This window comes from Procambarus clarkii, chromosome 61 (genome assembly GCF_040958095.1).
Source record: "Procambarus clarkii isolate CNS0578487 chromosome 61, FALCON_Pclarkii_2.0, whole genome shotgun sequence".
Taxonomy (NCBI): Eukaryota; Metazoa; Arthropoda; class Malacostraca; order Decapoda; family Cambaridae; genus Procambarus; species Procambarus clarkii.
Genome location: NC_091210.1, coordinates 26,346,776 through 26,374,441, shown reverse-complemented (window position 1 = coordinate 26,374,441; position 27,666 = coordinate 26,346,776). Strand labels below are relative to the sequence as shown.

Sequence of the window (27,666 nt, the reverse complement as noted above, 5' to 3'; positions counted from 1 at the left end):
GGCGGGGCGCGCGAGTTGCTGCTAATATATTTTTGTTCATTTTTTGCGCACAGGTCCAAATACATTTTATTTGTTTTTACGTGCTAATCCTATATATAATGAACACGTACACTATATTATGGCAGCAAAACATCCGTACTGTCTGAGGACACTGTGTTACGTGCATGACACTTGTGTACACATAAGTTGCACATATTTACCATGTATCACGATAATTTATGCATATATACAATCTATTTACAGACTATACACTGTCACACACTATATACTTTCACCATCAACACATTTAGAACACCATGAGTGTGAGCTGTCACACCTAGCCAGCCCTCTCCCACTCCTCCAACATTGTATTCGCCAATATTGCTCCTCCAATCATACAGTTATTCACACCAATGTTTCATGTTCATTTATGTATATTTACAACATATGTACACACTATACACTGTTACACACTATATATATTTACCATCAACACATTCAGAACATCGCGAGTGTAAGCAGCCACACCCAGACAGCCCTCCCTCACTCCAACATCTTACTCGCCAATATTGCTCCTCCCACCATACTGTTATTGTTTTTATTACACTATTTACACATGTTTTATATATACCTATCTACATGTTTTATTTACCAGAACTATGCAAGTAAACCGGTATTGTGTCCAAACAGAACAGTGGCCATCATACATTGCATGAGAAATCACACAGCAGACTACAGACGACGCTACGATTACGTCACCTTCCTCACCAAAATAACTCTACTCAACATACTCCTGTTGCTGTTATTACACTATAAACACACACACACACACACTGTATATACCCATGTACATGTGTGTTTCCATAGCGAACCACGAAGCTAGTATGGTGAGCAAAACAAGAGTGGCTGCCACACAGTGAGGCTACCTCAATTTTCTCCCTTCCTCCCCCCCTCATCTAAATTCCTCGCTCCCTCACCAAAATTCCTCCTTCCACAATACTACGCACAACGCTAATTTTAAGCACAATCCTGGTCACTAATTCCTGCAAATGAATAACTGACCACAAGTTTATTTTGAAAAGGAACCTAAGAAGTCGTTTGAAGATTCTTAGATGGGCGACATAAAGCTGTGGTGCTGTGGCTAGTGCTGTGAACATCGTGAACAGCATTGAATCACTGATATTTTAACATTGTACCCAGTCATTATCACACTCAGGCTCTTCTATAAGACTATCATGGCTGAATAATACACGTTATATATATATTTTTGACGATGCGATGCTGTTGTCACATGCTGAACAGCAGTGCTGTGCGCTCATGCTGCGAGCGCCAGCCTTGGTTGCTCACTCACTACTGAGGCTCTCACACCCGGGAATGTGGACCATGATTTTTTTTAAAGATGGCGTCTGTTTACAAGAGCCCTGAGGAAGCTGATGTGAACCCCATGTAGCCGCAGGAGTTTTGAAAGGAACGTGAAAAATACAAATACCTGGAGGCGCGTAGCGCACCCCAGACGTGGGCCTGCAGGCACGTTGCGCAGTTAAAGGTCTAAACGTCATTTATCATTTCCTGTAAAATTGTTCCCTAAAGTTGTTCCTCCAATTGTTTACTTTCTATTTATTCTCTTACTCATGTGTAACTTTCTTTTTTGTACTCTACTCTCCTTTCGTTGTCACCGAGATTTATTGCTCTTAGTTCAGTCGAATAATCAAGCCCAGGACAGAATGGTCGCTTCCTCATAAAGTGATTTCTTTCTCAAAGTTCCCAATGTGATCCTTATTCTGGGTGAGTATGTTGATGAATAAGTATCTATGCACGAGTGTGCACATGATACACATGTGAATGTGTGGGCAGGTGTGCATTGAGAAACGAGAGTTTATATACCCAAATTAAGCAAAGGTGTTAAAAGGTTCAGAAGAGTAACTTACAGAAAAGTCAGCTAGGTCGAAGAAAAAGGTGAGGTAGCAGATGACGAGAAGGAGCAGGGTGGGCACGTAGGTGCTGCTCACGTAGTACCCGACAAGGTTCCTCAGCTCCAACGACACCTGCACAAGGCAATCAGTTACACTATTATTTTTTGTGATGATGTTAACTAGCTCAATGTGTGATGGGTAATATTAATTAGGTCAAGGTGGGAGGGGTGAGATGAAGGTGGAATGGGTGATGTTAATGAGGTGCAGGTGGGATGGGTCATTTTAAGTAGGAAATGGTGGGAGAGATAAAACTAAGAAGGAAGAGGTGACGTAATGAGGAGAAAGTGAGATGTTTCACATTAACTAGTTGAAGGTGTGAGGGAAGATGTTAGTAAGGTGCATGTGGGATAGGTCATGTTAGAGTGCTGAAGGTGATGAAAGATGAAGGTCATGATAATGAGCAGAATGTGGGATGCGTCATGTTAATTAGGTGAAAGGGGAGGACTGAGGTGACGATGGGGGGGGGGGTGAGACGAAGGTCCAAGATGTGAGGTGAAGGTGGGAGGGTTAGGTGAGGTGTTGGTGGGGGGGGGGAGAGGAGTGAGGTGAAGGTCCAAGATGTGAGGTGAAGGTGGGAGGGTGAGGGGAGGTGAAGGTACAAGATGCGAAGTGAAGGGTGAGGTGTTGGTAGGAAAGGTGAGATGAAAGGTCCAAGATGTGAGGTGAGGTGTTGGTGGGAGGGGTGAGATGAAAGGTCCAAGATGTGAGGTGAAGATATGAGTGTGAGGTGAGGTGTTGGTGGGAGGGGTGAGGTGAAGGTCCAAGATGTGAGGTGAGGTGTTGGTGGGAGGGGTAAGGTGAAGGTCCGAGATGTGAGGAGCGAGGTGAAGGTGCGAGAGGTGGGTTGAAGGTGTGAGGGTGAGGTGCTCTTGGGATGGGTTAGGTGAAGATTGGTGGGTAATATTAATGGTGAAGGTTTGTGGGTCATATTAATGGTGCAGGTTGGTGGGTCATATTAATGGTGCAGGTTGGTGGGTCATATTAATGGTGCAGGTTGGTGGGCCATATTAATGGTGCAGGTTGGTGGGTCATATTAATGGTGCAGGTTGGTGGGTCATATTAATGGTGAAGGTTTGTGGGTCATATTAATGGTGAAGGTTGGTGGGTCATATTAATGGTGCAGGTTGGCGGGTCATATTAATGGTGCAGGTTGGTGGGTCATATTAATGGTGCAGGTTGGTGGGTCATATTAATGGTGCAGGTTGGTGGGTCATATTAAATTAATGGTGAAGATTGGAGGGTAATATTAATGGTGAAGGTTTGTGGGTCATATTAATGGTGCAGGTTGGTGGGTCATATTAATGGTGCAGGTTGGTGGGTCATATTAATGGTGCAGGTTGGTGGGTCATATTAATGGTGAAAGTTGTGGGTCATATTAATGGTGATGGTGGTTGGGTCATATTAATGGTGAAGGTTGTGGGTCATATTAATGGTGATGGTGGTTGGGTCATATTAATGGTGAAGGTTGGTGGGTCATATTAATGGTGAAGGTTGGTGGGTCATATTAATGGTGCAGGTTGGTGGGTCATATTAATGGTGCAGGTTGGTGGGTCATATTAATGGTGCAGGTTGGTGGGTCATATTAATGGTGAAGGTTGTGGGTCATATTAATGGTGAAGGTTGTGGGTCATATTAATGGTGCAGGTTGGTGGGTCATATTAATGGTGCAGGTTGGTGGGTCATATTAATGGTGCAGGTTGGTGGGTCATATTAATGGTGCAGGTTGGTGGGTCATATTAATGGTGAAGGTTGTGGGTCATATTAATGGTGATGGTGGTTGGGTCATATTAATGGTGAAGGTTGGTGGGTCATATTAATGGTGAAGGTTGGTGGGTCATATTAATGGTGCAGGTTGGTGGGTCATATTAATGGTGCAGGTTGGTGGGTCATATTAATGGTGCAGGTTGGTGGGTCATATTAATGGTGAAGGTTGTGAGTCATATTAATGGTGAAGGTTGTGGGTCATATTAATGGTGCAGGTTGTGGGTCATATTAATGGTGAAGGTTGGTGGGTCATATTAATGGTGCAGGTTGGTGGGTCATATTAATGGTGCAGGTTGGTGGGTCATATTAATGGTGCAGGTTGGTGGGTCATATTAATGGTGCAGGTTGGTGGGTCATATTAATGGTAAAGGTTGGTGGGTCATATTAATGGTGAAGGTTGGTGGGTCATATTAATGGTGCAGGTTGGTGGGTCATATTAATGGTGCAGGTTGGTGGGTCATATTAATGGTGCAGGTTGGTGGGTCATATTAATGGTGAAGGTTGTGGGTCATATTAATGGTGCAGGTTGGTGGGTCATATTAATGGTGAAGGTTGTGGGTCATATTAATGGTGAAGGTTGTGGGTCATATTAATGGTGCAGGTTATGGGTCATATTAATGGTGAAGGTTGGTGGGTCATATTAATGGTGAAGGTTGGTGGGTCATATTAGTGGTGAAGGTTGTGGGTCATATTAATGGTGCAGGTTGTGGGTCATATTAATGGTGAAGGTTGGTGGGTCATATTAATGGAGAAGGTGGTTGGGTCATATTAATGGTGAAGGTGAAATTGTGAAACTGAGAACGAAAGATCCATGTTACACGGACTATAGTGAGTTCGTAATTGAGTTTGGCTATTCGCAATTACCTTCTAAATGTGATAATTGGGATAAAGTTTTAAATGGTGGTGGGGTTTCCTCCTTTTCTGTTGTTTCTTTCTCGCTTCTGTATAAGCGCACCGGTTTATGTCTTGCTTTAACAACATTATTTTGATGGCGGATATCGATAAAGAATGTTCAGTAGTGAGTCCCATTCTTCAACTACTTTTCTAACCATTGTAGTCGCTGTGGATTTTGCATCTAAAACAGCTGCTCTCCTTGGATTAATGTTGAATTTGATGCACAGGGCTTCAGTTGCTTTACATTCCAGTAAGTGATGTAATAGTGGCGCCTCTGCATCTGTTCTACAGATATGACACTCTTTAACCATTGGCTTTATTACTTCCCAGCACTTGTAACCAAGTGGGAGTCTGAGTATAGCTACTGCAATATCTCTGGATATCTTTTTACCAGGCTTGAAAGAGTAGTACCCAGTGGCTTGTTCGTACCATATCGCAGTGGATCTTCCTTCGGCTACTTTGGCTACCTTGAGGTTACCTTGAGGTGCTTCCGGGGCTTAGCGTCCCCGCGGCCCGGTCGTCGACCAGGCCTCCTGGTTGCATATTGTCCTGGGGACCATTCAGGCTTGTTCGCATTTGTGTTCCTCACGTGTGCCCCAAAGAATGAGGTGATTTGGTAAAATGCTATGCCCAAGATTACTATCCGAGTGCCGGCGGTGGGGTGGTTCAAATAGCCTCGGCTATCACCTCATTATGTCCGGTCATGATGGTCAAGTGGATTAAGGCGTCTTGTACATACCAGTTGCGTTGCTTCTGGGAGTATGGGTTCGAGTCACTTCTGGGGTGTGAGTTTTCAGTTGCATATTGTCCTGGGGACCATTCAGGCTTGTTCGCATTTGTGTTCCTCACGTGTGCCCCAAAGAATGAGGTGATTTGGTAAAATGCTATGCCCAAGATTACTATCCGAGTGCCGGCGGTGGGGTGCTTCAAATAGCCTCGGCTATCACCTCATTATGTCCGGTCGTGATGGTCAAGTGGATTAAGGCGTCTTGTACATACCAGTTGCGTTGCTTCTGGGAGTATGGGTTCGAGTCACTTCTGGGGTGAGTTTTCAGTTGCATATTGTCCTGGGGACCATTCAGGCTTGTTCGCATTTGTGTTCCTCACGTGTGCCCCAAAGAATGAGGTGATTTGGTAAAATGCTATGCCCAAGATTACTATCCGAATGCCGGCGGTGGGGTGGTTCAAATAGCCTCGGCTATCACCTCATTATGTCCGGTCGTGATGGTCAAGTGGATTAAGGCGTCTTGTACATACCAGTTGCGTTGCTTCTGGGAGTATGGGTTCAAGTCACTTCTGGGGTGTGAGTTTTCAGTTGCATATTGTCCTGGGGACCATTCAGGCTTGTTCGCATTTGTGTTCCTCACGTGTGCCCCAAAGAATGAGGTGATTTGGTAAAATGCTATGCCCAAGATTACTATCCGAGTGCCGGCGGTGGGGTGGTTCAAATAGCCTCGGCTATCACCTCATTATGTCCGGTCGTGATGGTCAAGTGGATTAAGGCGTCTTGTACATACCAGTTGCGTTGCTTCTGGGAGTATGGGTTCGAGTCACTTCTGGGGTGTGAGTTTTCAGTTATATATATATATATATATATATATATATATATATATATATATATATATATATATATATATATATATATATATATATATATATATATTGGTGTATACTGGCAGCAGGTTTTCTTTCAAACATGTTTCATTGAATATGACCGCATATTCTGTATTTATTATTTTCTGGTTTAGGGCTTCTATCCCTCTAACTATTTTCTTAGCATCAGGGCTTAATTGAAATAGGAGTTCTCCAAAACTCATTTTCGTACTTTTAAGGTGAAGAAAAGAAGTGATTTACTATAGAGTGTATTACACTTATTTGAATAATTTGCACGACGTTTCGAACCTCCATGGTTCATTCTCAAGTGAACAGATCTTACAATACTAGTTGATTTTATACCCGCATTAGGTCAGGTGATAATACAATGAAGGTGAAAACATGGGGGGGATACATAAGGGATAAACATAGGGGCTGCAGAAGGCTTATTGGCCCATACGAGGCATCTCCTATCTAAACACAAAGATTAATCCAGTGTAATTGGCCTGTTATGTTGGACATTGTCTTCTGTGTTGGCGTCGATATGTTCTTGTCTTGTCCTTACTCTCATGGTGGGTAGAGTAAATAGTTCCGTGATTTGGGTGTTCATGGTAGGTCGCTCTATTCTTATGTGAATTGCCTCAAGAATTTGTAATCTTCTTGAATCTTGGGTTTTGTCTATTATGCAAGTATTCTTGTTCAACATTTCTCTTGTTAGAGTAATGTCATGGGCTTGTCTCATGTGATTCCTAGGGGCACCAGATTGAAGATGGCATGTCAAACGCCTCGTCAGCTTGGTCGACGTCATACCTATGTACTTACATTGAAGGTTACATCCTTCGTGGGGGCAAGTGTACATGTATACAACGCTTGACTGCTGTAGAGGGTTCTCCGTCGGCTTCGGGCTGTTTTTGATAAGGAGTTCGGAAGTCTTCTTGGTTTTGTAGAATATTATCAGGTTTATGTTTTGGTTAGGAGTAGTGCTTTTTACTCCTTTACGGATTATTTCTTTCATTATTCTTTCCTCTTTTATATGTTCACTGTGCATGGTTGATTTGTAATATAATTTTATTGGGGGTGTTGTGGTTTCTGTTCTAGGTTCTGAATTATACCAACGGTCCAAGTGTCTTCTTATAGCAGCGTTTATTTCCGCGTTGCTATATCCGTTGTTCACCAATACCTGAGTTACTCTTTCAAACTCTCTACTCACGTTGCTCCATTCAGAGCAGTGGGTAAGCGCTCGACGAATATAAGCATTGAGAACACTGGCTTTGTATCTTTGGGGGCACTCACTTCTACCGTTCAGGCATAATCCTATGTTGGTGGGCTTGGTATATACGTTGGTGCTTAAAGAGGTTCCTGTTTTTGTTATTAGTACATCCAAGAATGGCAGACTGTTATTTTCACTATTTTCATGTGTAAATCGGAGTACTGACTCTCTCTCTAGGTGTCTTTTTAGGTCAATTAGTTCATCTGAGTCTTTTACTATTACGAATATGTCATCTACATAACGGCAGTATACAGTTGGTTTTTGTCTGCTACTGAAGACCCTATCTTCGATGGTTCCCATATAAAAATTAGCAAATAATACTCCTAAGGGGGAGCCCATTGCTACTCCGTCTATTTGTAAATACATGTCTCCTTGTGGACTGATGAAAGGGGCTTCCTTTGTACATGCTTCGAGAAAACTTTTCAAGTGTGGCTCAGGTATGTCTAATTTGGGGGTGCTCTCGTCTCTGTATACTCTGTCCAGTATCATTCCTATGGTTGTGTCGACTGGGACGTTGGTAAAAAGGGATTCAACGTCCAGGGAAGCGATGATTCCATCGGGCTGGGTAGATTTGATCAATTCTAGGAAATCTGCTGATGATTGTAGACTAAACTTACTTGGAGTGTATGGAGTTAGGAGTTCATTGAGTTTCTTTGCCAGGTGATAAGTTGGAAACAATAAGAAAAGCCGACAAAACAGCAGCATATGTATTGATTCCTACCCATGAATACATGAACAAAATTAGCGACATCCTAAGTGACGACTCCAAATTTCAACGAATCACGAGGAACCCCGTAGAAGACCTTAAGCGGAAAGTAAACAAAACAATTACAGCAATCAACGCAAAGAAAGGTAGTGTGCATTTCAATAAACTTCAAGGCGACTATGGCTTAGGATATGCCTACGGCAATGTTAAGACGCATAAACCAGGTAACCCACTACGCCCTATAATCAGCCAAATACCAACCCCAACTTATCACCTGGCAAAGAAACTCAATGAACTCCTAACTCCATACACTCCAAGTAAGTTTAGTCTACAATCATCAGCAGATTTCCTAGAATTGATCAAATCTACCCAGCCCGATGGAATCATCGCTTCCCTGGACGTTGAATCCCTTTTTACCAACGTCCCAGTCGACACAACCATAGGAATGATACTGGACAGAGTATACAGAGACGAGAGCACCCCCAAATTAGACATACCTGAGCCACACTTGAAAAGTCTTCTCGAAGCATGTACAAAGGAAGCCCCTTTCATCAGTCCACAAGGAGACATGTATTTACAAATAGACGGAGTAGCAATGGGCTCCCCCTTAGGAGTTTTATTTGCTAATTTTTATATGGGAACCATCGAAGATAGGGTCTTCAGTAGCAGACAAAAACCAACTGTATACTGCCGTTATGTAGATGACATATTCGTAATAGTAAAAGACTCAGATGAACTAATTGACCTAAAAAGACACCTAGAGAGAGAGTCAGTACTCCGATTTACACATGAAAATAGTGAAAATAACAGTCTGCCATTCTTGGATGTACTAATAACAAAAACAGGAACCTCTTTAAGCACCAACGTATATACCAAGCCCACCAACATAGGATTATGCCTGAACGGTAGAAGTGAGTGCCCCCAAAGATACAAAGCCAGTGTTCTCAATGCTTATATTCGTCGAGCGCTTACCCACTGCTTTGAATGGAGCAACGTGAGTAGAGAGTTTGAAAGAGTAACTCAGGTATTGGTGAACAACGGATATAGCAACGCGGAAATAAACGCTGCTATAAGAAGACACTTGGACCGTTGGTATAATTCAGAACCTAGAACAGAAACCACAACACCCCCAATAAAATTATATTACAAATCAACCATGCACAGTGAACATATAAAAGAGGAAAGAATAATGAAAGAAATAATCCGTAAAGGAGTAAAAAGCACTACTCCTAACCAAAACATAAACCTGATAATATTCTACAAAACCAAGAAGACTTCCGAACTCCTTATCAAAAACAGCCCGAAGCCGACGGAGAACCCTCTACAGCAGTCAAGCGTTGTATACATGTACACTTGCCCCCACGAAGGATGTAACCTTCAATGTAAGTACATAGGTATTACGTCGACCAAGCTGACGAGGCGTTTGACATGCCATCTTCAATCTGGTGCCCCTAGGAATCACATGAGACAAGCCCATTACATTACTCTAACAAGAGAAATGTTGAACAAGAATACTTGCATAATAGACAAAACCCAAGATTCAAGAAGATTACAAATTCTTGAGGCAATTCACATAAGAATAGAGCGACCTACCATGAACACCCAAATCACGGAACTTTTTACTCTACCCACCATGAGAGTAAGGACAAGACAAGAACATATCGATGCCAACACAGAAGACAATGTCCAACATAACAGGCCAATTACACTGGATTAATCTTTGTGTTTAGATAGGAGATGCCTCGTATGGGCCAATAAGCCTTCTGCAGCCCCTATGTTTATCCCTTATGTATCCCCCCATGTTTTCACCTTCATTGTATTATCACCTGACCTAATGCGGGTATAAAATCAACTAGTATTGTAAGATCTGTTCACTTGAGAATGAACCATGGAGGTTCGAAACGTCGTGCAAATTATACAAATAAGTGTAATACACTCTATAGTAAATCACTTCTTTTCTTCACCTTAAAAGTACGAAAATGAGTTTTGGAGAACTCCTATTTCAATTAAGCCCTGATGCTAAGAAAATAGTTAGAGGGATAGAAGCCCTAAACCAGAAAATAATAAATACAGAATATGCGGTCATATTCAATGAAACATATATATATATATATATATATATATATATATATATATATATATATATATATATATATATATATATATATATATATATATATATATATATATATATATATATATATATATATATATATATATATATATATATATGTGTGTGTATACCACGAAAATAAACACGTGATTAAGAATGTGACAATGTCAGACCACGGAGGAAAATGAAACAGGAATTTCCTTAAGTACTTTCGTATATTAAATACATCTTCAGAAGGAATGTATTTAATATACGAAAGTACTTAAGGAAATTCCTGTTTCATTTTCCTCCGTGGTCTGACATTGTCATATATATATATATATATATATATATATATATATATATATATATATATATATATATATATATATATATATATATATATATATATATATATATGCAAACAAGCCTGAATGGTCCCCAGGACTATATACAACTGAAAACTCACACCCCAGAAGTGACTCGAACCCATACTGCCAGGAGCAACGCAACTGGTATGTACAGGGACGCCTTAATCCGCTTGACCATCACGACCGGACGAAAGGAAGTGATAGCTGAAGCTATTTAACGTTAAGGAGGAACATTAAGGAACATATAATCTCTTCCCACAACCAAACCATCGCCAGAGAAATCCTAGTAAACAACACAGAAATCATCGATATATACAGCGATAGCAGGCGGCTTGACGTTTGTGAGGCACTACACATCAAGAAGTCAACACCAGCAATCAACAGCCAATTAATGCACAACTATATTATACCCACCTCAAAACTCCTATCCAATATAGAAGCATCAAGAAATATGGACCAATAGGCTTTCTACAAACACTTCTATTCAATACCCATTGTTTCGTGTTCTGTCTTGTGTTGATGAAATTAATACCCTATTAATGCCACCTCTTGTTCTGTCTTGTGTTGATGAAATTAATACCCTATTAATGCCACCTCACCCCATCCACCTCACTAAAATGTAGATATAAAATCGGAGATGCATAAGTTCTATTCAGTTGTGTATTTGTAAACTAAAGTCTTTGAAAATGTAATAAGTTTTACGAAACTCGCTCGTGTCGCGTCAGACTAGAAATAAAAATGAATTTTGGAGAATTGATTTTTTATTTACCTCCAACAGTGAAAAGAAATGTACGAAAGATTGAGAAAATTCGTGTTAGAATTATTAATCTTACTTTTTCGGTCATATTTAATAATATATATATATATATATATATATATATATATATATATATATATATATATATATATATATATATATATATATATATATATATATATATATATATATATATATATATATATATATAATATATATATATATATATATATATAATATATATATATATATATATATATATATATATATATATATATATATATATTTATATATATATATATATATATTTATATATATATATATATATATATATATATATATATATATATATATATATATATATATATATATATATATACCGTGTTTATATAAAGGGAAGACGGCTGAGAAAGAGACAACGTGAGTATGAGTGCTTGTATAATAAATGAGGAAGCACAATGTATGTTTGGGTTGCGTGATGTAACTTCTCTCTTATCTACAAAAGTGTAATAGGAAATATTTAATAAATGACAATTTGTCAAAATAATTGCAATGATATAGCGTGACAGAGAAGGGAGCTGTGTGTAATGAGTGCGTCCGTTGAATCATTTGTGATTTCGCTCTGATTATATCTTCATTCGATTATTCATGAGTGAGCGCTCAGTTTGATAATGCGTTCTGAGGTCCGAGTCTGTCTGAGTCCTCAATACACTGGCTAGTCCAGTGTACTCAGGACAACTCAGCAATCTGACTGGTTGTGAACGCGTCCATTGAATCCTATGTGCAGCACGATATTTCTTTATTCATGTCTTTGACCCACGAGTAAAAGGGAGCATGAGTGTTGAGTGATGTGGGTGACAGCGTAATGTTGAGTGAGGAGGCCGAGTATGAGAATGGAGGAGTGTAACGTTAGGAAAAGAATATGAGAAGGTAGAGGAGCAAGCGAGTGCTGTGTGCTATGAGAAGAGGTGAATGAAAACAGAACCTATATTCATAGACTCACCCGCTGGCCTGAAGTGAGGTGGCCATGCAGGATCGTCATGTTGAAGCTGGTCACCTCGTACTCCAATAGTGTCTTCAGCCCTGTGAACCACAACCCCTCCTCATGCTGTAATGAAATATCAGTCACATACACATATTCCCGGCTCCTTTGGCTCAGTCGGCTACGTAAATTAAATAAAACTGAGGATTGCAGAATGAATCCCCGGGGTAGGATAGAAGCAGTTGGTAAATGTTTCCTTTCACCTGAGGTCACTCACTATTCACTAAGCAGTAAATAAGTATCTGGGAGTTAGACAGCTGCTACAGGCCGTTTTCTGGGGATGTGTGTGTGTGTTGGAGGGAAATATATTTAGTAGACATAACTGAGGAATATAGATTTGTTAAAAAGGCAGGGTCCAAGAGCCTATAGCTCGATTCTCCAGGCACAAATTGAAAATACAATCTCATACACACATACAGGAGAAGGGGCAGGGAGACTAACATGGCAGGAACAAACTCAGAGGATGGGTGGGTCAGGATGCCTGGATTAAGAAAACAATCAGACATATGTGGAGTCAATTCAGTGAAGGACTGAGGGTAATCAGGGTGACAGTAATCAACCTGCAAGATGAGCTGAAGGCAGCAAAGGAGGAAATAGGAAGTCTGAAAGAGAATCCTCCCCAATGCCAAACACAAACCATCCCTCAAGGAGATGGTAATGTTCCTGCAGAGGGGACTTTTACAAGGACAAAAACGAAGTTAATGAGATCCTTAAAAGGGTAAAGATGGCGAGGGCTGACCAGAAAAGATTTTCAGGCTCGGACAATACAACAATAGAGACCGATTGATAGAGGTGGTATTCATAAACGATAACACAAAAGAGGATATGTTAGCAATGAAGAGCAGACTAGCAAATGTACTGAAGTTCAAAAAAGTATTCCTGCAGAGAGATATGACAACGGATGAGAGAATGAGGGCAGCAGCCATGAGGAAGGAGCGCAGGGAGAAAGAAAGGAATCAGGGAACCATAACACCAAACCTTACAATCCCAGAGGGGAGTGGGGAACCCTTCACAAGCATTTCAACAGCCACAGTGAGAGAAACATTACCCCCTCCCCTTCCACCCAATAACATCCTATCTGCCAGGTCTCCACTAGGTGCCCACTTAGGGCACCCTCCCTCCACTCCCCCTTCCCAGGACCTTCCTTCTCACCCCACCCCCCAAGCCCTCCCTTTTCCCCTAATGCCCTCCATTAGCCCCCCCCCACCTCCAAGCCCTCCATTTCCCCCCCCCCTAAGCCCTCCATTCTTCCTCACCCCCCTCAGCTTCTCCCTTCCTTCTCTCCTGCCCCCCAAGCCCCCCTTCTCCCCCCAACTCCTCGAGCCCTCCCTCCTCCCATACCCCTCGTAGGGACCTCGTAGCCTGGTGGATAGCGCGCAGGACTCGTAATTCTGTGGCGCGGGTTCGATTCCCGCACGAGGCAGAAACAAATGGGCAAAGTTTCTTTCACCCTGAATGCCCCTGTTACCTAGCAGTAAATAGGTACCTGGGAGTTAGTCAGCTGTCACGGGCTGCTTCCTCGGGGTGGAGGCCTGGTCGAGGACCGGGCCGCGGGGACACTAAAGCACCGAAATCATCTCAAGATAACCTCAAGATAACCCCACCAAGCATCCCCTTCTCCAACACTATCCCAAGCCTCCCCCCTCTCACTCACCTTCCGAAGCCTCCTCCTTCACCCCAAGCCCTCTCTTCATCCCCTCTCCCCATCCCAAGGCCCTCCCTCCTCCACCTCCCTCCTCTTACCAGATCCTCCTAGCCCCCGTACACCCCAGATCTCCCAGGTCCCCCCTTCCTAGGCCCTCCCATCCCGGACCCTCCTTGTTTTCCTGCTTCAGGGGAACCAACAGAAGCTGAGAAAGGACAGAAGAGGATCAGTTTCATGGTGTTGTACTCAAACATAGATGGGATTACAAGCAAGGCAAGTGATCTAAGGGAAAGAGCACAAGAAGTGAACTCAGATGTAATCGGACTTACAGAATCAAAAGTCACAGGAATCATAACAAATGCGGTGTTTCCCCAGGATTACACTGTAATAAGGAAAGAGAGGGAAGGAAGGGGAGGAGGTGAAGTGGCCCTACTAATGAGAAAAGAATGGAGTTTCCTGGAGATGGTTATCCCAGGCTGCGAGGGATTCAGAGACTACATAACAAGCATCATGACAAAGGGAGGACCAAGAGTAGTAGTAGCAGTGATGTATAACCCTCCACCAAATAACAGAAGACCTAGGCAAGAGAATGACAACAACACCAACAGAGCAGTTAACACTTTAATTGAGAGGGCAGCCTCTACTGCCTGTAGAAATAGATCCCATCTGCTCATCATGGGAGGACTTCAATAACGGAAGGATAGATTGCTAGAACATAGAACCGCGTGGAGATGAGGATACATAGAGAACAAAACTATTGGAGGTGACGACAAGCAATTTTTTAAGCAAGCATGTTAGGGAATCCACAAGAATGAGAGGAAACGATGAACCAGCGAGACTCGACCCCTTCACTCTGAATTTACTCCGATATAAGGGAAATCGGTTTCGAGGCCCCAGTAAGAATGAATGACCACAGTGTACTGACGTTTGAGAATCTGATTGAAGAAGGGTTAATGAACCCGAGGAGGGGTACTAAAAACAAATGGCTGGTATTTCAAAAGGGAAACTATGGGGAGATAAGAAATTTCCTAACAGATATAACATGGGAAACAGAGCTCAGGGGAAAGACGGCACACGACATGATGGATTACATCAGGCAGAAGTGTAAGGAGGAAGCATACAAGATTCTTTTCCACAAGGAAAACAATGAAATGAAGATAAGAAACCCATGAAAAATAATCAGAGCTGTAGGCTAGCTAAGCAGCAAAGTAAAAGAGGCGGGGAGAAACTATAGAAATAACAGGACACTTGAGAGCAGAGAAAGATACCAGAGTACCGGGAATGAATATGTCAGGTTGAGAAGAGAGGTAGAAGGGCATTACGAAAATGATATTGCAAGCAAGGCAAAGACTCAACGAAAATTGCTGCACAACCACATCAGGAGAAAAACAACAGTAAAGGTACAGCTAATGAAACTGAGGATTGTTATGATCTCAGCCTGCAGGAGAAACGAGTCTCCCTCCTTGAGAGTTATTCATCAAGCCTGACCTTATTAGAAGGTCTAGCAAATATTGAGGTGATAACCCATATGTAAAATAGTTGCTTGGATATATATAACAGTTTGAGATTATGGGCAGTGTAGAAGAAAACAGATAAATGACTGGCTAGGAAATGTGAACATTTTGCTGGAGGCGTGAGGCTCGCTTCTGGAGGGGCTTTGACCTCACTTGAGTACCAGATATCGCAGGGGAAAGCCGCGCTCCGTTGAGCTCCCGTCAGAAGGGAACCCCTAGTGATATATCTCGAAGAGAAGAGAAGTGTGCAGACGTACCAGCTGTAGAATCGAGCTGGGAACGTTGTGGTCTCAAGTCCTGGTCGACGAGCAGATATTAAATCACCCTGAGGCATTATCGTGGGCCGTGGCAGCGCCCTGACCAACTTCGTCAGAGGAAGGAGCGCCCTCGACCAGACAATCTGTGGTAAGCACGATATACGCCAGTTCATAGTGATTGCTTGTAGTTGGTCGTGTGCCCAGCGACAGTAGCAATGTTTATTGATAAGTTAGACATGTTTTAATAAGGCAGAAAGCCTGAAATAAGAGAGTGGAGAGGGAGGAACACGGAGCGACATCCGTCCCCTCTGAGCGCTGGCGGGCAACTGAGGGAGCCCGGCTCCTGATGGTGAAGGACCCTCCCTGAGTGAGGAGGCCCGCCGGGCGAGGTGGAGTATGGACCCGCCCAAAATGGGGGAGTCCACTCTCACTGTATGTAGAGGACAGATAGAGATTTGAGGCAAACATATTGTGTGATTATTTTTGTTTATGTGTTAAAGGGGAAACATTTTATTGGAGTGTCGATGGGTTGCAGGTTTGTCTTTGGGGAAGAAGTTGCTGAGAACTTCGAAGCCAGCATAGATGAATTAATTGATGAGATTCCAAGGTAGTGGAGCAGAGGACCTCGAGCTGTGAGGAAAAGCAGTGAAGAGGAGTGTCACGTGCTTCTGTAGAGGTGGTGGAGCACCATAGTTGCTCGAGGAAACTTCATGGTGTAGCAGCCAGGAGAGCTGTGGAGGACCCTAGCAGAAGGGTGGAGCACCGTAGTTGCTCAAGGAAACTTCATGATAGCAGCCTGGAGGAGCTGCAGAGGATCCTGGTAGTGAAGCCCAGAAGAACCTAAGGATATTAGGGTAGTGAACTTCCAGAGGTGGAAGGGAAGTTCTGGTGGATTACTTGTAGGGAGTTGATAGTGTTTGGTTGTCATTAGCGTGCAAGACGCAGTGAGAGGTGAGTGATTGTTGGCATTCTTATGTCAAGGAGTGTTTTATACTGAAGTTTAGAGTCACAGACGTAGGCTGGATTACCTACAGACGTATGCGTTCTAGGACTGATAGAGTGAACGATTGATCATTGTTGTGTATCAATGAACATTTATACTGATATATGTTATTGCATTCAAGTGCTGATTTTCTTTGTACACATTTATAGATACATATATATATTATCTTGCTGATGGTGCAACAGTGTATGTAGACTTGATCAACTTGAGGAGGTTGATAGTATCAGGTGGTGAACCAGGAGATAGGATACCACTTGATAAGCTGAAGGTAGAGTTCTGGTTGTGTTGGAGTGCAACCCGATTGTGATAGTATAGAGTATAGGATTCATTATTACTGTATGTGTGTATGTATTGTGTATGTGCTTTGTCCAGTAAATGTATCCCAATTTGCCGGTGTTTGCCCTTGTCCTAGTGAGGCTTCCCAGGAGGTAGTAAAGAAGGAGAGAGAGAGAGAAAGAACCAAGAACCACTGCTGTGGACAGGGTAGGAGGTAATACTAGTAAGTCATAGGCGATTGAGGAGATCATATCTCATAAGGAGAGAGTGGGGAGTCACAGCGGCTCGAGTGGGTGTGTGCACATGACAACGAGGCTAAGTGTTGGAGCCGCATCCCCTAAACGTGTGACGTTGAGCCCCTCTCCAAGAGCCAGAAGCGCCAAGGGTGATCTCCTAGTATAAGCACTCTACCGAGTTGTGGGTTGGGGTTGTCCATAGAGAAGGATCAACACGACAACATCAACCAACCCACGATCTATAATAGGATATGAGCAGACAGATTCACTATGAAACGACAAGGAAGTGTGTGAGAAACTGAATAAGAAATTCCAGGAGGTTGTCACATTAGAGCATGGAGAAGTTCCAGAGATAAGAGAGGAAATAGTTAACCAGGAACCACTAAAAGAGTTTGAGACTACCTTTGGGGAAGTATGGAAGCTTTTGCTAGAGTTGGATGTGACAAAGACTAAAGGCCTAGATGGAATCTCCCCTTGGATACTAAAGGAAGGAGCAAAAGCACTGTGCCTGCCACTGTCCATAGTGTATAACACATCTCTGGTAACAGGGGAACTGCCAAGAATTAGGAAGACGGCTTATGTAGTATCGATATACAAGAAGAGAGAGAGACCGGAGGCACGGAACTACAGGTTAGTGTCCCTAACATGCATACCATGCAAGCTGATGAAGAAGATTGTGGGAAAAAAGCTAGTGGATGATCTGGAGCGAATGAACTTTGTAACAAAGCATCAACATGAATTCAGGAATGGCAAGTCCTGCCTCTACGACCAGGCAACAAAAATCAGGCAAGAAAGAGAAGGGTGGGCAGACTGCATATTTTTGGATTGCCAGAAAGCCTTTGACAAAATACCACACAAGAGGCTAATGAAAAAGCTCGAATTACAAGCAGGAGTGAACGGGAAGGTACTCCGTTGTATAAGGGAGTACCTAAGCAGTAGAAGACAGCGAGTCACTGTGAGGGATGAGGTTTCAGTCTGGCGAGACGTCACCAGTGGAGTCCCGTAGGGTTCAGTCTTTGGACCTATACTGTTTCTGATATATGTAAATGATCTCCCAGAGAGTATAGAATCGGTTCTCTCATTGTTTGTTGATGATGAAAACTTATGAGGAGAATTAAAACAGAAGAAGATAGTAGGAGGTTACAAGATGACCTGGACAGACTGAATGAATGGTCCAAGAAATTGCTACAAAAGTTCAACCATAGTATATCCAAGTTAATGAAACTTGGCCGTGGAAACATGAGGCCAGACACAGGATACAGAATAGGAGATGAAGTACATCATGAAGCGGACAGGGACAAAGATCTAGGAGTTGATATCACAGCAAACTTGTGTCCTGTAGCCCACATAAGAAGAATACCTTAAGCGGCGAATGCAAGGCTGGCTAGCATCAGAATTGCATTCAGGAACCTGTGTAAGGAAGCATTCAGAACCATGTACACCACTTATGTAAGATATATCCTGGAGTATGCAGCCCCAGCATAGAGCCCCGTAGCATAAGTAGAAGAGGAAGCTCGAAAAAGTTCAGAGGTATGCCACTAGACTGGTTCCAGAGGTATGAGCCATGAGTTACAAGGAAAGACTACGAGAAATGCAGCTGACGACACTGGAAGACAGAAGAGTAAGGCGGGACATGAACACTACCCACAAAATTCTCAAAGGTATTGATAAGGTAGATAAAGATAAACTGCTTAACACGAGGGGTATGCGAACTTTGGGACACAGGTGGAAACTGAGTACCCAAAAGAGCCACAGGGACGTTAGAAAGAACTTTTTCAGTGTCAGAGTAGTTAACAAATTGAATGCATTAGGCAAAGATGTAGTGGAGGCTGACACCATACACAGTTTCAAATGTAGATATGATAGAGCCCAGTAGGCTCAGGAATCTGTACATCAGTTGATTGACGGTTGAGAGGCGGGACCAAAGAGCCAAAACTCAACCTCCGGAAGCACAACAAGGTAATTACAACTAGGTGAGTATGCACACACACACACACACACACACACACACACACACACACACACACACACACACACACACACACACACACACACACACACACACACATACACACACACACGCACACACACACATACACACACACACGCACACACACACAGACCCCCCCCCCCACACACACACGAGTTCCTTAAGGGGACTCGTGACACACGCACGCACGCACGCCCACATACGTATGCACGCACGCACATGCAAAAACGCACACACAAACGTTCAGTCAGGGAAGAAAGGATTAACACCTTTTGTGGAAAGAGCCAAGCCCCTACTATACCCCACCTCCTCTCTTACCTCCCATCTGACCTGACCTGACCTGACCTGGTCGCCACCACCCCCCCCCCCACCCCCCAGTCCCCCGCATCCCCCTTACACATACTCTTCCCCTCTCACTCCTCACTCTCTCTCCCACTTTCTCCTTTCTCTCCCACTCTCTCCTCTCTCTCTCTCTCTCTCTCTCTCTCTCTCTCTCTCTCTCTCTCTCTCTCTCTCTCTCTCTCTCTCTCTCTCTCTCTCTCTCTCTCTCTCTCTCTCTCTCTCTCTTTATCTCTCTCTCTCTTTATCTTTCTCTCTCCTTCCCAACCTCTCTCTCTATCTCTCTCTCTCTCTCTCTATCTCTCTCTCTCTCTCTCTTTCTCTCTCTTTCCCTCTCTCCCTTTCCGTCCAGCTCCAATAGGGGCTTCTTGACCTCATCTCTTGTAATTTCGAACCTTTTCAAGGTCGCCTGGTATGCTGCTCCTCTCCAAGCACCGTGACTTCCCCCTGTTCTGTTGTAAAGCCCTTGTAGGGGTTTACAACAGAAGTTGCCCTTTTTGTAGCCCTTGCAGCCCTCCTGGAACCTTTTGTTGAGTTCTTCGCACACGTCTCAAGTTTCATCACTTGTTCCTTCACTGTGGTCGTCCTCCTGATGTGGCTGTAGTAGCATTGGTTCGGTGTTGGATTTATTAGCTATATCTTTTTCATACCTTTTCTCAGCTCCTCTTCTCACACTAACATACTCGTTCCTGGTTCTCTGGTATCTCTCTCTACTTTCTGGTGTTCTGTTATTACGGAAAATCCTCTATGCCCTCTTTTCAGCTCCTTTCGTTTTCATACATTCCCTATTAAACTACGGATGTGTGTGTGTGTGTGTGTGTGTGTGTGTGTGTGTGTGTGTGTGTGTGTGTGTGTGTGTGTGTGTGTGTGTGTGTGTGTGTGTGTGTGTGTGTGTGTGTGTGTGTGTGAGAGAGAGAGTGTGTGTGTGTGTGTGTGTGTGTGTGTGTGTGTGTGAGAGAGAGAGAGAGTGTGTGTGTGTGTGTGTGTGTGTGTGAGAGAGAGAGAGTGTGTGTGTTTGTGTGTACTCACCTATTTGTGCTAGCGGGGGTTGAACTCTGGCTCTTTGGTCCCGCCTCTCAACCGTCAATCAACAGATTTACAGATTCCTAGGCCTAATGGGTTCTGTCATATCTACACTTGAAACTGTGTATGGAGTCAGTCTCCACCACATCACTTCTTAGTCCGTTCCATTTATTAACTACTCTGACACTGAAAAAATTCTTTCTAACGTCTCTGTCGCTCATTTGGGTACTAAATTTCCACCTGTGTCCCCGTGTTCGTGTCCCACCCGTGCTGAAGAGTGTGTCTTTGTCCACCCTGTCAATTTCCCTGAAAATTTTGTAGGTGGTTATCATTTCTCCACTTACTCTTCTGTTTTCCAGGGACGTGAGGTTCAACTTCTTTACCCTTTCCTCGTAGCTCTTTCCTCTCAGTTCCGGGACGAGCCTGGTGACATACCACTCAATCTTCTCTAACTTTGTCTTGTGTTTATCTAGGTATGGACTCAAGCCTGTAGCTGCATATTCCAGGATTGGTCTGACATAAGTGGTATTCAGGGTCCTGAACGATTCCTTACACAAGTTTCTAAAGGCAGTTCTTATGTTAGCCAACCTAGCATATGCCGCTGATGATATTCTTTTGATGTGGGCTTCTGGGGACGGGTTCGGTCTGATATCAACCCCCGGATCTTTTTCTCTATCTCTCTATTTGACTCTCGCAGGATTTCACCTCCCAGATGGTACCTTGTGTTCAGCCTCCTGCTCCCTTCGCCTAATTTCATTACTACTTTCCTAAGTTGAACTTTAGCAGCCATTTTCTAGACCATTCCTTCAGTTTGTCCAGGTCATCCTGTTGTCTCTGTTTATCTTCATCTGTCTTGATTCTTCCCATAATTTTTGCATCATCAGCAAACATTAAGAGGAATGAGTTTATACCCTCCAGAAGATCGTTTACATATATTAGAAATAGGATGAGTGCAAATATTGAGCCCTGTGGGACTTCGCTGGTGACATCTCGCCAATCTGATGTCTCCTCCCTCACAATTACTCGTTGTTTCCTGTTGCTTAAGTACTTCCTTATCCACCGGAGCACCTTCCGTTTTACTCCTGTTAAAAAAGTTCAAACTTTTTTAACAGCCTTTGATGGGGTACTGTATCAAAGGCTTTCTGGCAGTCCAGGAAAATGCAGTCTGCAGTGTGTGTGTGTGTGTGTGTGTGTGTGTGTGTGTGTGTGTGTGTGTGTGTGTGTGTGTGTGTGTGTGTGTGTGTGTGTGTGTGTGTGTGTGTGTGTGCGTGCGTGCGTGTGTGTGTGTGTGTGTGCGTGCGTGTGTGTGTGTATGTGTGTATGTGTTTGTGTGTTGTACTCACCTAGTACTTACCTAGTTGTGTTTGCGGGAGTTGAGCTCTGGCTCTTTGGTTCCGCCTCTCAAGCGTCAATCAACAGGTGTACAGATTCCTGAGCCTATTGGGCTCCATATCATACACTTGAAACTGTGTATGGAGTCAGCCTCCGCCACATCACTTCCTAATGCATTCCATTTGTCAACCACTCTGACACTAAACAAGTTCTTTCTAATATCTCTGTGGCTCATTTGGGCACTCAGTTTCCACCTGTGTCCCCTTGTGCGTGTGCCCCTTGTGTTAAATAGCCTGTCTTTATCTTCGCTATCAATTCCCTTCAGAATCTTGAATGTGGTGATCATGTCCCCTCTAACTCTTCTGTCTTCCAGCGAAGTGAGGTTTAATTCCCGTAGTCTCTCCTCGTAGCTCATACCTCTCAGCTCGGGTACTAGTCTGGTAGCAAACCTTTGAACCTTTTCCAGTTTAGTCTTATCCTTGACTAGATATGGACTCCATACTTGGGCTGCATACTCCAGGATTGGCCTGACATATGTGGTATACAAAGTTATGAATGATTCTTTACACAAGTTTCTGAATGCCGTTCGTATGTTGGCCAGCCTGGTATATGCCGCTGATGTTATCCTCTAGATAACTGCAGGAGACAGGTCTGGCGTGATATCAACCCCCAAGTCTTTATCTTTCTCTGACTTCTGAAAAATTTCCTCTCCCAGATGATACTTTGTATCTGGCCTCCTGCTCCCTACACCTATCTTCATTACATTACATTTGGTTGGGTTAAACTCCAACAACCATTTGTTCGACCATTCCTTCAGCTTTTCTAGATCTTCTTGAAGCCTCAAACAGTCCTCTTCTGTTTTAATCCTTCTCATAATTTTAGCATCGTCTCAAACATTCAGAGAAATGAATAGATACCCTCCGGGAGATCATTTACATTTATCAGAAACAAGATAGGACCGAGTACAGAGCCCTGTGGGACTCCACTGGTGACTTCACGCCAATCGGAGGTCTCACCCCTCACCGTAACTCTCTGCTTCCTATTGCTTAGATACTCCCTTATCCACTGGAGCACCTTTCCAGCTACACCTGCCTGTCTCTCCACCTTATTTACCAGCCTCTTATGTGGTACTGTGTCAAAGGCTTTCCGACAAACCAAGAAAATGCAGTCCGCCCAGCCCTCTCTTTCTTGCTTAATCTTTGTCACCTGATCGTAGAATTCTATCAAGCCTGTAAGGCAAGATTTACCCTCCCTGAACCCATGTTTACCCTCCCTAATACCCTCCGGGAGATCATTTACATTTATCAGAAACAAGATAGGACCGAGTACAGAGCCCTGTGGGACTCCACTGGTGACTTCACGCCAATCGGAGGTCTCACCCCTCACCGTAACTCTCTGCTTCCTATTGCTTAGATACTCCCTTATCCACTGGAGCACCTTTCCAGCTACACCTGCCTGTCTCTCCACCTTATGTACCAGCCTCATATGTGGTACTGTGTCAAAGGCTTTCCGACAAACCAAGAAAATGCAGTCCGCCCAGCCCTCTCTTTCTTGCTTAATCTTTGTCACCTGATCGTAAAATTCTATCAAGCCTGTAAGGCAAGATTTACCCTCCCTGAACCCATGTTGGCAATTTGTCGCGAAGTCCCTTCTCTCCAGATGTGTTACCAGGTTTTTTCTCACGATCTTCTCCATCACCCTGCATGGTATAGAAGTCAAGGACACTGGCCTGTAGTTCAGTGCCTCTTGCCTGTCGCCCTTTTTGTATATTGGGACCACATTCGCCATCTTCCATATTTCTGGTAGGTCTCCCGTCTCCAGTGACTTACTATACACTATGGAGAGTGGCAAGCAAGTGCCTCTGCACACTCTTTTAGTATCCATGGTGAGATTCCATCTGGACCAACAGCCTTTCTAACATTCAGATCCAGCAGGTGTCTCTTGACCTCCTCTCTCGTAATTTCGAACTCTTCCAAGGCCGCCTGGTTTACCTCCCTTTCTCCTAGCACAGTGACCTCACCTTGTTCTATTGTGAAGACCTCCTGGAACCTCTTGTTGAGTTCTTCACACACCTCTCTGTCATTCTCTGTATACCTGTCCTCGCCTGTTCTAAGTTTCAATACCGGTTCTTTCTCTGTTGTTTTCCTTCTGATGTGACTGTGGAGTAGCTTTGGTTCGGTCTTGGCTTTGTTTGCTATATCATTTTCCAAATTTTTCTCTGCTTCTCTTCTCACCCTGACGTACTCATTCCTGGTTCTCTGGTATCTCTCTCTGCTTTCTGGTGTTCTGTTATTCCGGAAGTTCCTCCACGCCCTTTTGTTCAGTTTCTTCGCTTCCATACATGCCCTATTATACCATGGATTCTTCTGTTGCTTCTCGGATTTTTCCCTTTGGGCCGGGATGAACCTGTTAACTGCCTCTTGACACTTTTGGGTAACATAGTCCATCATACCCTGTACAGACTTATCTCTGAGGTCTGTGTCCCAAGGTATTTCACTTAGGAAACTTCTCATCTGTTCATAATTCCCCTTTCGGTATGCCAGCCTTTTGATTCCTAGTTCTTTTTTGGGGGAGACAATTCCTAGCTCTACCAGGTACTCAAAGTTCTATACACTGTGGTCACTCATTCCCAAGGGCGCTTCCATCTTAACTTCCCTTATCTCCCACTCATTTAGGGTAAATATCAAATCAAGCATTGCTGGTTCATCTTCTCCTCTCTATCTTGTTGGTTCTTTGATGTGCTGGCTTAGAAAGTTTCTTGTTGCCACGTCCAGCACCTTAGCTCTCCATGTTTCTGGTCCTCCATGCGGGTCTCTGTTCTCCCAATCTATCTTCCCATGGTTGAAGTCTCCCATAATTAGTAGTCCAGATCCATTCCTGCTTGCAACAGAAGCACCTCTTTCTATTATGTTAATAGTGGCCATGTTGTTTCTATCATATTCCTGTCTAGGTCTTCTGTCATTTGGTGGTGGATTATATATGATTACGACTATAATTTTTTCCCTCCATTTGTTATGGTACCTGCTATGTAGTCACTGAAACCTTCACAGCCCTGAATAACCATTTCCTCAAAATCCCAGCCTTTTCTAACCAGTAGAGCTACACCACCCCCACCTCTTCCTTCCCTCTCTTTCCTCATAACATAATAGTCCTGTGGGAACACTGCATTTGTTAACGTTTTTGTTAGCTTTGTTTCTGTGAGGGCTATTATGTCTGGGTTTTCCTCTAGTACCCATTCTTCAAGCTCATTTGCTTTATTTGTAATTCCATCTATGTTAGTGTAAATTGCTTTGAAGCTCACTTTCTTCTGTTCCTTCTCAAATCGCCTCCTTGGTGAGTGTTCTGCTGGTGGGGGAAGCTGTTCCATGGGTGTGAGGACCTGTGAGGTGGATAACAGGGTCTTAGAGGATACTGGGATGAGGGGCAGGGGATCCAGTGAAGGGAGAGGGACAGGGAGGGTATGGGGTGAAAGGGGAGGGAGGACAGGAAGGAAAGGGGGGGAGGGAGGACTCGGCGGGAGGGGAGGGGTTGAATGGCGAGGATTGGATGTGGGGGGAGGGAGATTTGGCTGAACATTTGAGTGGGGGCAGGGAGGGTTTGGGGTAGGGGGATTTTCTATGCAGAGGAGGGTGGCGGGGTTGTCCTCCCCTCTGGTGTTACTGGGTAGCTGGTTGTGGGTTCCCCCCTCGCCTCTGGGAGTGTTGTGTTCGGAGCTGTGACTTCCTGGTTTTCCCCTCTCGCCCTGCGCCTCTTCCTTGCTTCTGCCGCCACAGCTCTCTCCTCCCTTGTGTGTGTGTGTGTGTGTGTGCTTGTGGGTGTATTAGGTTAGGTTAGGATGGATGGGTTTGGCGAGGTAGAGTACAATAAGCAATGATATAATTTGGTACAAGACCTCCTTGCATATCCTGCAATGTTAAAAATGCCACTACTCTTATGACCCCTTGGTGATAATACTAGTTTAATCTAAGCCTTCATTGAGCGCTCCTGTGATCTCACACGCCACTGACGTAACACCATCATTGGTTGGTGCATACTCCTTGGTCCTAGGGTGAAAAGCCACACAAGATTTGTATTGTATTATGATGCTGTTGTAAGTCGAGTGCGTACGTCCCTTCTGTACAACCAACCAAAACCTGTAGAGTGCTTGTATTTTGACCAGGAGATCACCCTGTACGCTTCCTTGACTTTGTAGCTCAGCGTCACACATTAAGGGGGTGCGGCCCCAACATTGGCCTCGTTGTCACGTACACACACCCAATGGAGCCACTGTGACTCTCCACTCTCTCCTTATTTTGGTATGACCTCCTCAATCCCCCCTTTCTTCGAATTATAATTTTGTACCACCCTGTCCACAGCTGTGGTTCTTTCTCTCTCTTTCTTTTCTATTTTCTGAGAAGCCTCACTTGGACAAGGGCAAACACTGGCAAATTATATACATTTACATAGACAGTGAACATGTACAACATACATACAAGATACAATAATGTGACTCCAATACTCTATGCTATTATAATCAGGTTGCATCCAATCTTATCATGACTCTGTCAGCTGCTTATATCAAGAGCTAACCCAACTACTGGCTTGCCACTTATGCTACCATCCTCACCAAGTGGGTTAAATCTAGTAATACTATATGGCACTATCAGCCCTAGAATATATATAAATAAATATACACAAGGAATCCAGCCAATGGCTGCGTCAACACAAACATCAGTATAAATATTCGTTGATTCAAAAATATCCAATCACTCACCTCCGGGTCTTCCACAGCTCTTCCGGCTGCTACACCATGAAGTTTTCCTTAAACAGCAATGGTGCTTCACCACTAGTACCACAGAAGCACGTGACATTCCTCTTCACTGTTTCTCCTCAAACACCTCTAGGTCCTATTCCTTACTGTGGGGTACTCTTCCTTAGAGTACACTGTTCCCCCATCTGCCTTGGAGTTTCATCCACTAACTCCCTCCACTGGACTCAAAGCTCTCTCGGCAACTCCTTTCCCCTGACAAACCTGCATCCCATGGACACGCCATAAAGATGTTTCTCTTCAAACATATAACTAAAATAAACTACACATAACAAATGTCTCCACTCGACATCCCTCTCATTCCCGCCTGCCATGAGGTGACTCCCCCATGCCCAGGCAAGTCCATTCTCTGTCTTCCCTGGGAGCGCTCCACCTTCTGGGTGGTCCACAAGCAACCGGCAGGAGAGGACGTGCCACTCGTCTCTCCAGCTGGCTCCCTCATCTCTATTCTCTTATTTAGGCTTTCTGCCTTAATAAAATATGCCTAATATTTCAATAGACACTTTCTACTGTCGCCAGGCACACGACCAACTATAGGCAATCACCGTTAACTGGTTAAAATGAGCTTACCACAGAATTTGGTCTGCTCGCGGCGCTCACTGACTAAGCGGTCGCCACCAGGGCACTCTCAGACGCCCGCTAAACCTCTATAGAGACTGCTCCACACTCTCCCTGCAATCCATGACTTGAACTGACACGTCCACAGACTTATTCCTCAATCGAGACGTTTGTCCACTTCCTTCTTCTTAACGACCAACTATAGGCAATCACCGTTAACTGGTTAAAATGAGCTTACCACAGAA

The 27,666-nt window shown here is 43.8% G+C and overlaps 1 protein-coding gene across 2 annotated transcripts in view; it reads right to left on the bottom strand.

The window, feature by feature from the left end:
* LOC123751016 (uncharacterized) overlaps positions 1 to 27,666 on the bottom strand; it is an 86,142-nt gene that overhangs the window by 45,456 nt on the left and 13,020 nt on the right. For both annotated transcript variants that reach the window (XM_069307764.1, XM_069307765.1), the window contains exons 7-8: positions 12,403 to 12,507; positions 1,908 to 2,024 (exon numbers count right to left, since the gene is read on the bottom strand). In XM_069307764.1, coding sequence (XP_069163865.1) covers positions 1,908 to 2,024; positions 12,403 to 12,507 — 222 coding nt within the window. The remainder of the gene's footprint in view (positions 1 to 1,907; positions 2,025 to 12,402; positions 12,508 to 27,666) is intronic.